The sequence below is a fragment of the Staurois parvus genome, unplaced genomic scaffold (assembly GCF_062004578.1).
Source record: "Staurois parvus isolate SC_StPar_1 unplaced genomic scaffold, SC_StPar_1.0 ptg000748l, whole genome shotgun sequence".
Lineage (NCBI taxonomy): Eukaryota > Metazoa > Chordata > Amphibia > Anura > Ranidae > Staurois > Staurois parvus.
Genome location: NW_028318544.1, coordinates 2,762,934 through 2,778,038, shown reverse-complemented (window position 1 = coordinate 2,778,038; position 15,105 = coordinate 2,762,934). Strand labels below are relative to the sequence as shown.

Genomic DNA, 15,105 nt, shown 5'->3' with positions numbered 1-15,105 from the left:
GCATTTCAGATTTTACAAGTGTATATCCCCTTAACAGATCTTGCTCATTGGTCAGCACCACCCTCTCTAAAGCCTGACCACTCCCTATAATGATCAATAATGTCACCAGCTTTGTCCTTACGCATTACATCACAAGATATATGCCTTTTTCTTTAGGGGGATGTGGCTGTAGTGGTACTGGCTAAGGCCACATTCATCTACACACTAGTGCACTGGGTTGGCGGTCGGTGCCTTTTCTTTTCTTTGATAATGTTCTTCAAGGGATCCTCACTTTGAGCTAAAATTTGGTGGAAGAAGAAGGAAGAACCTTATTGGAACAATATTGGAGTAGAAGTAGAGACCCAAGAAAAAACGAGTTATGATATAACCCCTTAAAGAGGAAGGCACTGTTTTGACCTATAATTCATATGAATCAATTACCAGAGGTGAATGCATAGTAAGCACAGTGTGGGGGTGCACTTTGAGTGAAAATTTGGAGTGGATTACTGCAGCTACACTTCTTGGGAGCACTATATTGAACTGCTTTTCACAGTGTGGACTGGGATTTTAATTTTTGGATATATCAGTGAAAGCTTTGACACTGCTAACCAACAGTTGGATTCTTCACATTGTCCATATCATTTAAGGTTTCTGTATCCATATTCTTATAATTGTTTATTTGCAGTATAGATCATGTTTAGGAAGTTTTTGTTGCTGTATCATAATAGTCTCTTTTTTTTTTTTTACACTTTTTTGGCAGCATGCTGGGGAAGAATTTTTTTCTAATACATATATTTAAGATTATTTTGATAGCCGCGTTGGACTTCATTTATATAGATTTAGTCTTTGGTGTGGGAACACATCACAAGGAACAGGCAGAGGATACAGTGGTTCATTTATTGGCGGGATAATTTATAGCACTACAGTTTGTGTTTGTAGCGTAAGAGTTTTTTAAAACTCAAAAATTAATGAATGCTTTTTCTTACCTCTGCAGTGCTGTTCCGCTGAGAGGCATTCGCTACGGTGTCTGCAACTGGAACTCCAGACAGTGAACTAGCTGTCCATCCAATCTGACTTTTAACAGTTACAGATCTACTCCTAGGCACAGGTGTAATTCCATCTTTACTTCCCTGATTACTGGGCGTGAGTGGTCGAGACACCATGCTGTTTGGTGTTCCAGGCCTACCAATTGGAGTCACAGGTGTCTGAAGTTTACTTGACTGAGAATTTGGAGTCTGTGGCCTGCTGTTTGATGGATTTGAACCATGGGTCCTACTATTAGCTTGTGGAGGTGATTTGTTCCCTTGAAGGTGAAGCTGTAAGTTCTTGGTGGTTTGATTTGGCACTTGTGGCTTTGGATTCTGCACACTTGATATATGGTAAGTCCCTTGAGGATCACTTGTACCAGTCCCATGTTGGTTTCCAGAACTCTTTGACATACTTGCTTCTGCCATTAGTGCCAAGTCTTTCTCAATATCTGCAACACCAAAACAAACACTTACAGAGGCAGTGAACATTCCTTTAAGAACAATATGAAAAGATTCTTATTTTTACTTTGTTACTTCTGTGTCAGTTTTTAAATTGTGGTTTTCCCACACAGCAAGGCTTTGAAGTATGTGCCACAAACCTCTAAGGCCTGGTGAAACATGAACTATGTGCTGATACTGCTTCTCTATAACAGCAGACGAAGCTCTGACAGCACATGACAAAAAACACTTGGAACAAACTCTGCAATCCAAAATTCACACAAACAATCCAAAAATACACTTCAGTCCATTGTTGCCAAACAAATAGAGTTATTTATACTATCACGACAACTAGAAACTTGCTCCATTTCATAGCATATTGTCCTCTTGTGCAATGTGGTATCTTCCAATTTTATTTTTATGAGATATATCTGGAAATATGAAAGTGCAATCACTTTGGTTTGGCAGTGACATTCAATCAAAAAGTGTGTAAACCAATTTAAAACTGATGGAGCCTGTAATATGTAACTAGATATGTAATGGTTATGTGGTTGTTCTTAGAAAAGGAGAATAATCTCTTGCGTAAATGAGGGACACCAAGTCAATGCAAGATCTACCACACACACAGTTGGGTCAACCTTTACTGTAACATATCCTTCAAAGTACATCCTGTACTGGATACTGAACTGGAAAGATTCTGAATGGGTTTGACATCCGATCTGAGTACTCCTAGTCTATAACTGAAAATGCTCCAACTGGGCAGTCTTAGTGGATTGTAGTTATTTGGCAGATATGGTAGAAAGTTTCAGATATGGTAGAAAAAATGCTTAATTATAGACATTTTCATCAGGAGTATGCATATAATCAAATCTCAGAAGCTAACCCAGCTATGTGGACATCTTTAGGATCAGTTCACAGTAGAAGACCATTTGCCGCAAAGTAAACGTTTTCATGCAGTAAGGTTATGCAGCCCATTCATTATGAGTGGGCTGCAATGCACCAAAATTTAGTTTGCAGTACATTGTGGAAGTACATTGGGGTACCATTCAAAATGAATGCCATCAAAGCACATTTGGTGTGTTACCACAATGGCCTCATGGGAATGGACCCTGAATAGGATTTCTAATTCTGTTTCTACTGCTATGAATTAATATACCTCATGCAAGCAGTGTCTACTGCATCATGGTGCTGTGGATTTTGTGTTACGGTAACACTGTCAGTCTATTAAAAGCATTGAAAGGTCAGTTCACTGCAATAGGCAGCCTCTTATACTCCTCTCTCTTTTAGCCTGAGTCTTCTACCATTGCTGTAGGGCTGCACCTCTGTCATGGCAGATGCCTGTGCCCCCCACTGTGCTTCCATCCTCTGACCCCTAAATCACTGCTGTGTCCTGCAATGATACAGTAGTCGTAGGATATAACCACAGCATGCAGACTGGGACAAAAGAATCCAACATTCCCAGAAGTGTGGAATGCTGAAGCGATAGTAGGAGACACAGGCCCAACAGAAAGGTAAGTATTAGGGCTTATGCACACAGACAAATTATAGGCATTTTTTCTACGTGTAACAATTTTTCCCACATTACGTTGAATGCAAATTTGCAGACCATTGCAATAAGGCATTGCCGTTTACGAGAGTATGGCTGCGTACAGTCATTCCGTTGTATGGCAGGCTGTACGCTGCATGTGTGGCTTCCTGGACACAGTGAAAATATGGAAAATTCTGTTACAGTGAACACTTTTTTTTGGTTAAATTTTGAAATGACAGTGTCATTTAAGGCCTGGTTCAAATATTGCGATTAAAGATGCAACTTGAGCCACACAGAATCGCATAAGTTTAGAAATGTCATTATTCTGTATGGTGCCCGTTCACATTAATGCAGCACAGTATGGCACCTTTCTGGAAACTAGTCCTGTGCTACTTTGGTGAAGGTGCAGTGTGATTTTGGCCCCATAACCTAGGTTTACACTAGTGTGACTGTGATTTGATTTGATTTTCAGTGTGATTATGTAGTGCAACTTAGATGCACCGTGAAGCGTTTTTGATGCGCGTTTGACAATAGTACTTTTTTTGATAGGGGAAGGAGACTGGATGTTGGTTGTTAAACAGCTGGCACCCGAAGAAGTCCAAACAACCAGTGCCTGCAATCAGCAGTACAAATCAGTGATTGGTTGTTAAGGAGCAGGCATCTGCTGGTTGTGTTTTCACGTGTCTTTGATACTATTGTATCTTTTGGTAGGGGAAGGAGACTAGATACTGGATGTTAAAGAGCCAGCACATGCTGCCATCCTAACAACCAATGACTCATCCCTGCTGTCAAGCGAGAATTCCCCACCTGACAGCAGAATGTAAACAAAGTAGAATTGGAGTCCCCCTACAATCCTTGCCAGAACTTTCAGTTCTGGTATAGATTTTAAGGGGGACCCTACACCATAAAAAAAGTAACCCTCCCCAAAACAAAAAAATGGCATTGGGTCCCCCCTGCCTCTTCCCCACAATCCTGGCCTGCTAGGTATGAGGGTCTGCAGGCAGTGGGTTTATCAGAATCTGGAAGCCTCCTTCAACAATAAGGGGCCCCCAAATCCCAGCCCCCCTCCTGAAAATGGGGAAGGTGTACATTTTACCCCTACATCACCCAAAAAAGTCACACAATACAGTTTTTGACAAGTCCTTTATTTAAAAAGTCCACTGATGTACATCCATTGTCACAATTATGTTGTCCAGCGATGTAAGTCCATGTCAATCACAATGAACGATGGCCACCAACCCAGCACAAAAAAAAAAAAAAAATGACCACCTGACCGCTCCTTATTGCTTGTCCGGGTCCGAATAAGACTCTGCCTTCACCCCTGCCTTGAAGTAAACAGAGGGGAGGGATCACCCAGCAATGCCACTGACTGTATATGGGAATGTTATGGTTAACATGACTAACTGTATATGAGCAGGATATAGTTAATGAAGTTACTGGGTGATCCCACCCTCTTGTGTCATTGGTCAAATATGGACATGCCCATATAGGTCAATGATGTCACCGGGTGACACCCGCTACTCTGTTTACTTCAATGGTGATGCTGGGAGTGTTTGGGTGTCAGCAGGCATTTTTTTTTGTATGGGTAAGTAGACGTCATTCATTGAGATTGATGTGGACCTAAATGGCTGGATGACATGATTGATGATGGATATACATGAGAGACCATTGTTAACATTTTTTTTTTAAAAAGCACTTGTAAAAATTGGTTGTGTATTTTTATTTTGTCTGACTTTTTTGGTAAATGAGTAGTACAAACTATAGAAGGATATGCTTTGTTCATTTTTAATTTCAGAGGTGTATATCCACTTTAGGTAAGCATTTCTCCACAATGTCTCCACAAAGAGCCTCCCCCCATTTTCTATCTCCCCAACTTGAGCATCCGTGATCCATCTTTATGTCAATGCTGGCCTTGGGCTTTAAGAAGGTAAATTCTAGAATATCCAAAGCCTGGCCACATATTCCCTTTGAAGAAGCATATTTAACCTAATATTAAGTATACACAGCACACATAATGTGATGTTCTTGGGCAGTCTTCTGGTTCTTTCTAAGCCCCAGCTCCTAAGAAGGAACATAATATTTTGGCACATGGTATTCAAATGCTGTTGGATGTGTACTGTTGTATTATTTTAGAATCAGAAAAAATGTAATGTTTTGTAATCACTTGACTTAAAGGATAAGTTCACTTTGTTTCTAAATTCCAGCTCCCCTATGTACCAATATACCATTAATGTACTTCTTTTGCAGAAATAAAAAAGCTTTCTAATTATCTTACACACCTCTTGCCTCTGTGTCCAGCTGGCTGTATAAAGAAACCTCTCCATTACTTCTTGGACAGACCTTGGGATGTGACACAGGAAGGAGTTTACCAGCTGACCTCATTGGCACACAACCTGTATCATCTACCCTTCTACCCCAGCACATCAGTACCACCCCCTTATCAGGTGCACGGTTTCCAAATGCAATCAGTGAATATCAATCTTACTAAATACAGAGGCAGTGATTCTTCATGTTGGAGTGTGCAGGAGCTGAGCGATCAGAAAGCAGCTTATGTGGATACAGCTGTAATACTGAAAACAAGAGAAGTATGTCCTGGGTTCTGTAAAGCTCACCATAAACTATACAATCTGATTGTTCAAATTCCTTTAGATCTACTATCAACTATGTAGTGCAAAGGCCTGCCTGATTGGATACAGTGAATGGATAGATGTTGCGTCCTCCTATTATATAGTTTGGGTAAATCTAAAAGGAGATCTTAAAAAGATATTGTACGATCAGATAGTATAGTGTATATTTATTTATTTCAGGTACTTATACAGCACCATCAATTTACGCAGCACTTTACATATATCTTGTACATTCACATCAGTCCCTAACCCTCAAGGGGTGTACAATCTAAGGTCCCTAACTCACAGTCATACATATACTAGGGCCAATTTAGACAGGAGCCAATTCACCTACCAGCATGTCTTTGGAGTGTGCGAGGAAACCGGAGTACCCGGAGGAAACCCACACAGGCACAGGGAGAACATGCAAACTCCAGGCAGATGGTGCTGTGGTTGGGATATGAACCAACGACCCTATTACTGCCAGGTGGAAGTGCTAACCATTTAGCCACTGTGCTGCCCATAGCCAACTTTATACGCCTAAAATTAACTAGTTGCACTTTTGGTGCCATTAATTGTTAATGGCACACCAAAAACAGAAACAAACACATATTTTGCCACATGAAAAAGTGAGTTAAAAAACGCAGCAAAATGCACAGTAAAAAAATGTGTAACCCGCAATGCGCTGAATAGCTCCCATGAGCTATTTTGCCATGTGTAGCGCAGCCCAAAAATGCATGCTCCCACTACACTAAGTGTGAATGGGGCCTTAAAGTGAAATTTGTGTGTTTACACAAGAACAATGAGACTCCATTCAGATCTATGCATTTCAGAACACATGCCAAAAAACATAGAAAATGCAAACTTAGCCTTGAGTTTCAGAAACACAATGCGAACGCACCAAAGAACATGGTAAAAAAAACACACCACACTCTGCTCTAAAAAAAAAAGCTCTGGAGCTTCTTTGGGCTGATTGCTGAGTATAGGGCAGCCTATTCAAGTGTAAAGGCTGCCCTATGCGTGACTAGTGAAAACATGCAAAAATGCCCAAAAAGAAACGCATGCAGGAATGCGAGTTCCTGCTGCGCACAGATGTGAGCAGGGCCTGACAGCTGAGAGTCTCCATCCACTCCCTCCTATATACTTCTATAAAGCTGGCAATACAGTATGCAATCTCTGTATAATTTATTTTAGATTTACCAGAACCATGGAATAAGAGAACCCACCTATCTATCCATGCACTCTTTATACAAACAGGCAGGCCCTTGCACTACATCAGGGGTGTCCAACCCGCGGCCCCAGGGAGTTTAGCATGTGGCCCAGGCACATCCGGAGGAAACTTATATTGACAATCCAGGCAAAGGCACGTGTGGAGGGATGCAGAGACGCCCTGCAAACCTAGTTGATGGATGCAGAGTGTGTGTTAATGGGGTCAGCTGGTAAACAGCTTCTAGTGTCTTATTGGCTCTTACATCCCAAATCTACATACCAGGAACACAGAAAAGGCTAAGGTAAGGCTTTATCCTGAAAATCAAAGATAGCTTTTATTTTTCTGCAGCCAAGGTACATTAATGGCATATTAGTACATAGGGGAGCTGGACTTTAGAAAAAAGTGTCTCTTAGTGGTTAACATTCAATATGATATACCATTAGAATGTGCAATATTGCTGTAAAACATATTTAAAAACACTTAAATTTTTTCAGATAAAATTCTGCAGAAACCAAAATAGTTTCATGTCTTCATTCAGAAGAAGAATACACCAGTGTAGAAAGAAACTATGAGAAATTAGCATACTGAAATGCAGACCTAACTGAAATGATATACATAAACACAGTTGGGTTTTGAATTGAGTATTTTATTACACCCCAGGATCCTTATGAGTCAGAAAGAAGGGTGAGGCCAGCCACGAATAAGCACACAATTTCATGGTTATGTGCAGAATGTGGCAAAAAATAACGACAAGCTTAGTTTAGCACAATATAGCTGTATCATTGCTGTGTGGGCTTAATGAAGTGCTAGTACACCAAACAAGAAGGGTACATCACCATATGAGAATTAACAGCACACAGCATTATGGGTAATATCAAACATAACACATTTGGTAACACTTTACGTATGCCAATTGTGTCAATTTGGGCTGCTTACCAATGGTAATCAGAATTTGATTTCCATGTGTGGTTGTGTTATACCTGCCTTGAGTTTCAGATTTTTTGGAGCATTTAAGGACCTATGAACTTAAAATCGAAACAGACTACATACAATGATTAATACCATTTACACATATGCATATATAAAAAATATATATGTTATGTTGTTGCTACGTTTTATTACTACAGCAAAATTACAAGTCCTGCATTTTTCTTCAGCTTTTTTTGAATGGAGTGGGGCTTTATCAGATTTGGATATACAGTATATGCATATGAACAAATTGGAAAGATTAGGTATTATTCTTCAAGGCCATACCTCACAATAGTTACACTGGTTGTAAATTGATCAAATGCACTGACTTTAGTTGTGCTAGGAATATGGAGGAAGCCATTGCTGAGCTTATAAAAATGCTAGTTGGCTGGTAGTCATTCTTACCCTCATTCATCTTGGAGCAAGTATACCAGTAAATACTTTTCATATTCTCTGCCTATAATATCTATAAATACTATAATTTCTCTGACTTTCCTGATCTTGCATACTTGTTACAGGTCTTTGACTCTGAAAGTACTAAAGCCAGTAGGTCCACTTTTGTTCCTGACTTTTTCTTGGTTTTAAGAAATCATCCCCATTTGTAATGTCATCATTTTGGTTTGTCTGCCTACAAATAATATTTCAAATGTAGGTGAAATGTGATGGGTCTATGTCATGAACTACTGCGGACTGGAGTGCTAAAGTGTACGTTAACCCAACATTTAATCTGTTACCCCAAAATGTATGTGTCTGTGGTACCATATACTGTTCTCCTTGCATTGCTTCCTTTGTGTGAAATACTTAGTGATTCTGCCAGTTCCACTGCTTTCCTATTTCAACCTGACCACACTAGGCATGGAAGCACATCTATCGCAGCGTGGTCAGTTTTCTGCATTCTACTTGGGTGCACAGCCTGCCTGTCCTCTAACGGTCAGACTTGTGCTGTCACACACCCCTGCACAGCCCATAATTGGAAAGATCAGTGTACTGCTGTTTCTCTTGACCCTGCTGACACACCTCCCTGCAGTCTCCACCCCCAGCTCTCTGTGCCCCTTATGCAGCTGATAACTGAGGCCATATGATTATAAAGTTATTTTAAATGTTTATTTTTTAATGTATACACACAAACATTTTGTCTTGCATTTATATTTTAAACTAACTGGGGTGTTTTACAAGGTAAGGGTTTACATACAGTGCCTTGAAAAACAATTCATACCCCTTGATATTTTCCACATTTTGTCATTTTAAAACCTAAAAAAATGTATTGGAATTTTATGTGATAGAACACCACAAAGTGGCACGTAATTGCGAAGTGGAAGGAAAATGATAAATGGTTTTCAAATTTTTTTACAAATAAATATCTGAAAAGTGTGGTGTGCATTTGTATTCAGCCCCCTTTTCTCTGATACCCCTAACTAAAATCCAGTGGAACTAATTGCCTTCAGAAGTCACCTAATTAGTACATAGAGTCCACCTGTGTGTAATTTAATCTCAGTATAAATACAGCTGTTCTGTGAAGCGCTCAGAGGTTTTTTTAGAGAACATTAGTGAACAAACAGCATCATGAAGGCCAAGGAACACACCAGACAGGTCAGGGATAAAGTTGTGAAGAAGTTTAAAGCATGATTAGGTTATAAAAAAAATATCCCAAGCTTTGAACATCTTACATCTCACTTTAAGGAGGTCGGTGCCATAGTTTCTGGACTCCCCCCACCCCCTGCCAAATTTAGATGTCACTTCTGCTGCAACAGAAGTGCTCCTACGTTTTTTGTTGCCTCCTTGTTGACATAAAAGAGAGGGTAGACATTTGCAGATGTGCATACCTAGGCATGCAATTTACAGAGATTTCATCACTAGGGTCCCTTAGAAGTTTAAGAAACAGCTGATTTAACTCTCCAGCATGAAATATCAGCTTTGATGAAATCTAAAGAAATTGTTCTCCTGGGCTGTAAATGTTAAGTGAATGCTCATAAACATTAAGCACCCACACCTTTTTCTCAGAACATTCTTCAAATATGTATGAATCACATTTTATAAGACTCTTCTTCTTTTAAAAATATATTCTTTTATGGGTGTCAGGTACTATTTACACAAGTCTGAAAATACCAACTGGATTACAGAATGACATTTTATTATCAGCTGAAGGTTTGAAAGATCCTGTTGCCCAGTTTTCTGATAACACAGCTTAAATGATGAGTCAGAATGTTAGAGCAAGAAATAAAACATCTTTGATAACATGCAGATGGCTGTTTTACTTAGCTCATTCTTCTCCTCAAACTGTTGAACATTTCTCCCTTTCTTAATCCACAGTAACAAGCAGTTTTCAGCACATACCAGCTAGATGCTTTTCCATGCTCTGCAGTTCCTTTGCGGTTAAAGCTTCTTTCAGGAGTTTTTGGTTAGGTGAGCCCCCACTTCTGGCAGACAAGACTTCCGAGTCCCAGACTGGTTGACGCTGAATAAGTTCAAAAAGTAAAAAAATGTACTTTTACAAACAAGTTCAAAATTGAAATAGGAAAGCAATAATTATATGTTCCTTGTACAACAAACTTTCTGGAAACACATGGCTTCCCATTAGAAGTGTCTGGTGTGCTGAGCACTTTCAGAAATAGGCTGTTATCCTTCTAAAATCATCAGTAATAAGGATGTCCAACTAAATGTGGTGTACACACATCACTTGTCAATACAGTAGTACTATCGGCCTGCTAGATATAATCATTTCCATTTCAGTACATCAAGTGGAAGCATAAGATACTGGCCAAGTAGAGGGCATACAAGGGACATAGGAAAGATTTTTTAAAGGTGGAACCCAGGGATTAACCTATTTCATTCCTCCAGCAATGTTTTTTGTAGGTTAGGTCACTGGCGTAACACTATATTCACTGACGTAACACTACAAATATACTCTATGGAAAATACAAGCAGTGCTTATACTACTTTACAGTTTACTATACATCTTAATTGCTTCTCCCTCTGAGATACTAGTCTGAAACACCACGCACAAAATCCATTCCTCTAGGTCAGTGGTCTCCAAACTAGGGCCTGGGGGCTGAATACAGCCCTTTGCTTCCCTTTAGCCAGCCCTTGGGGCACTTTTTCTGCCAATGATAACAAAGCACTATTCCTCCCACTGAAAACAATAATGCCTGCGCTGACACCAATGATAGGGCACTATTTCTCACACTGACACCAATGATGGAGCCCTATTCCTTCCACTAATTTCAATGATGGGGCACTATGCCTCTCACTGACACCAATGATGGGCACTATTCCTTCCACTGACCGCAACGATAGAGCACTATTCTTCCCACTGACACCAATGATGGGGCACTATTCCTACCACTGATACCAATGATGGAGCACTATTCCTTTACTGGAATCAACGATGGGCCACTAAATTCCCCTACTAAGATGGGACAATGTTTACTCCCACTGATGCCAGAACACTTCCTGCTCCAACTGGCCATGGTCTGGCCTACCTATAGTCTGAAGAACAGTAAACTGGCTCTTGTATGGAAAGTTTGGACACCCCTGCTCTAGATATACGAAGAGTATGTATCCTCATAGTAGCAGTCTGTATGCCTGTTAGTCTGGTTTTCCAACAGAAAGGGGTCAAAAAAGTTGGGGTTTATGAACTGCCCAATGTCTGTTACCCATGGCTTCCAGATGTAGAATAGGGTAAATTTAACTGATGTGCACTAAACAGCAGTGTTGGGAGTACTAGAGACCTAGAGTGAAGAAACACTGCTAAAGACTACCACAGCATGGAATTCTGAGCGATTCTCATTATTCACTGGTTGTGAATGGCACACATATTGTGAGCCTAGTCAGGTTTGTTACATATTCTTGTGTTTTGTAGATTGTTTATAGAACTCTAAGCTGACCCCCTCTATGGACATGAATTAATCTTCCTGCTAGATGGCTTCCCGTTTGCTGGAATTAAAACTCTACATGTAGGTCAATTTGTTTATACACCTTTAGATATTTGGGGTTTAATTGGTATGCCACTTATAATCTGTTGCATTTTGTTCACATTTGTTCACATTTTATATACCATTTCTTACTAGTTAAACACCAATTTTGAAGTATCATTTTAATTGGACCGACTTGTACAACATCTCCTTATATCTACCGGTTGTTAGTGGTTTGCATGCCCTGGCTTTGCTTCCTCCTGTTTGTGCTTGTGGGTGGGAGTCTTTGACCATCCTATCTCTCTTGGGAGGTCTTTCAGGTAACCCAGGGAGCACTTGAAGGTGTTAACACGTTAATTCATTACAATATATAAAAATGTATACATTTTGCTAATTAACTTTCCATGTTTGTATCTAGACATGTTAGTCCTGCCCTGTTTATAGCTCGTGATGAAGTGGATGAAATCCAACAAATGCACTGAGCTAATAGATATACTGGACTGTAAAGGAAAGCTGCAGTAATCACAGCTTAAAAAATATATATTTAGTGAATAAATGGAATAGGGCTATGTTTTTATTATGGTTTTATGTAATTTGGATTTTTGCCTAATTTTAATGAATTGTGTATAATAAACTTTGCCATTTCAGTTTTATTTGGGCTCATGTTGTGCCTTAAAAATCCCACCAGTTTCAAATTGCAAGCGCCTTTTAAAAAATGCATCTGCAGGGAAAGCGCATGATCTTTTTGATCATGCAATTTCCCTGCGGTTCCCGCACCCACAATCATACTGTGGGCCAAGATGCATGGGGGTGCCATTCAGAATGAATAGCAGCCCCACGTGACTTGCAAGAGCAGCGCGATTCTGTTGCGGGAACAGGTGCGAGTCCTGCACCTGTAACCAGCCCACGGGTTTTTGTGAACCCAGGGTAAATGAGCAGAAAACCTGCTGACTTCCATCATCCAATCATGTGAAAGCAAAAATGCTGTTTTTTTTTTTTATTTTCCTTGCATGTAATTGGGTATTCTTTGAAAAGTGAAGCTTTACCTCATTTACTTTACCTCAGTTGCACAGTGCAACTGCACTTTGCAAAGTGCACAGTCTATTTGCCTTTAGTAAATCAACCCTATAAAGTGAATAAATTCTGAATTATTCCCTGAAAAAAACAAAAGCCAAATACATACAGCGTGTCTTTATATCAACTGATATTTGACATAAACTGTGTAATTTACCCATTTTAAAAGTGATAATGAATCAGTATGTATCTCACATAATTATGGGAAGTATAGATGACATATAGTTCAAAGCATTTCACTTAATTTAATTGATTGAAATACAGTACAAAAAACTATATTTGAACTCTGAAGGCTGATTTAATGGGGAAGTTAACGCTGGCAAATATGCTTGGACACTCTGTTCAAACAAAAGAGGAAAGTCATATGTTTCGATTTGTTACAACATCTCAGATCCTTTTTTTAACCATCCTCTTCACAAAAGAAACAAACACAAGAGATTACAAAACTATTAGAATCCCCTTTCTGGAAAATGTATCTGCCTCACATAATTGCTTGGAAAAGACAGCAACCTTTATGCGTCAGTGAAAATTATATAAGCAAAGCTGTGGTTTAAATTGAGCTATTTGTATTATACAGTTTCTTGGGTAAACAAATGTGGAGATTAAGTTGTTATAAAAAGATGAATTAAAGTCCATAAACCACCAGCACAAACAATGGAAAGCAAAGTTCATGTGAGTGTACTGTATCCTCGGGCTCAGATATGGGCATATGGCTAAAACGCTCCATCCTAAGGGGCATAACCAGAAAGGACATCAGTTTACTAGTAGCAAAGTCTTATTTGTGAAGCGTAGAACTGTTTTTTTGTAAAACAAAAAAGAGTTACTTGTCATCACTTCTAGAGATGAGCGAATCGAAGTATCCGAAGTGGAATTCGAGTCGAATATCGGAAAAATTTCGATTCGTGCCGAATCCGAAAAATAGCCTAATTCGGACGCGCGAATCGAAATTTTTCAGAAAATGGCGGCTGACATGTGCGGCGACGGAGCGGGGATGTCTGGGAAGGCGCGCAGACAAGGCGCGCTGACCCATAATGCATTCCTCAACTACATGTGATCGCATCAGCCTATCAGCAGCCAGCCAGCCAGCACTGTGTAATGGTCGAGCTATAAATAGCGGCCATTTTGGAATTCTTCATTTGCCTGCAGTTATTGAACAGAGGCAGACCGCTCTGTACTAGGGACAGGGACAGAGTTAGGGCCACAGAAACGATAATTGGGGACAGAGAAAAGTTACTTAGGGACAGAGAACCATTACTCAGGGACACAGACTTGTTAATGAGGGCCACAGAATCGTTATTTAGGGACAAAGAAACGCTAGTTAGGGCCACAGAATTCATAATCAGGGACAGACAGAATTGTTACTCAGTGCCAGAGAATTGTTACTTAGGGCCACAGAAACGTTATTAGGGCCACAGAATTGTTACTCAGGGACAGACAGAATTGTTACTGAGTGCCAGAGAATTGTTACTCAGGGACAGACAGAATTGTTACTGAGTGCCAGAGAATTGTTACTTAGGGCCACAGAAACTTTAATTAGGGCCACAGAATTTTTACTCAGGGACAGACAGAATTGTTACTCAGTGCCAGAGAATTGTTACTCAGGGACAGACAGAATTGTTACTGAGTGCCAGAGAATTGTTACTTAGGGCCACAGAAACTTTACTTAGGGCCACAGAATTTTTACTCAGGGACAGACAGAATTGTTACTGAGTGCCAGAGAATTGTTACTCAGGGACAGACAGAATTGTTACTGAGTGCCAGAGAATTGTTACTTAGGGCCACAGAAACTTTACTTAGGGCCACAGAATTGTTACTCGCACAGACACAGAATTGTTACTCGCACAGACACAGAATTGTTACTGAAGGCCACAGAACTGTTACTTAGGGCCACAGAATTGTTACTCGCACAGACACAGAATTGTTACTCGCACAGACACAGAACTGTTACTGAGGGCCACAGAACTGTTACTTAGGGCCACAGAATTGTTACTCGCACAGACACAGAATTGTTACTCAGGGCCACAGAACTGTTACTTAGGGACAAAGAAACGCTAGTTAGGGCCACAGAATTCATACTCAGGGACAGACAGAATTGTTACGGAGTGCCAGAGAATTGTTACTCTGGGCCACAGAAACTTTACTTAGGGCCACAGAATTTTTACTCAGGGACAGACAGAATTGTTACTGAGTGCCAGAGAATTGTTACTCAGGGACAGACAGAATTGTTACGGAGTGCCAGAGAATTGTTACTCAGGGCCACAGAAACTTTACTTAGGGCCACAGAATTTTTACTCAGGGACAGACAGAATTGTTACTCAGTGCCAGAGAATTGTTACTCAGGGACAGACAGAATTGTTACTGA

At 40.1% G+C, this 15,105-nt stretch overlaps 1 protein-coding gene across 1 annotated transcript in view; it reads right to left on the bottom strand.

The window, feature by feature from the left end:
- The window catches only part of CUNH8orf34 (chromosome unknown C8orf34 homolog), a 377,615-nt gene that overhangs the window by 60,642 nt on the left and 301,868 nt on the right, over positions 1-15,105 (bottom strand). Inside the window, exons 11-12 of the mRNA XM_089654283.1 lie at positions 10,093-10,213; positions 966-1,456 (exon numbers count right to left, since the gene is read on the bottom strand). Of these exons, the coding sequence (XP_089510409.1) occupies positions 966-1,456; positions 10,093-10,213 (612 nt within the window). The remainder of the gene's footprint in view (positions 1-965; positions 1,457-10,092; positions 10,214-15,105) is intronic.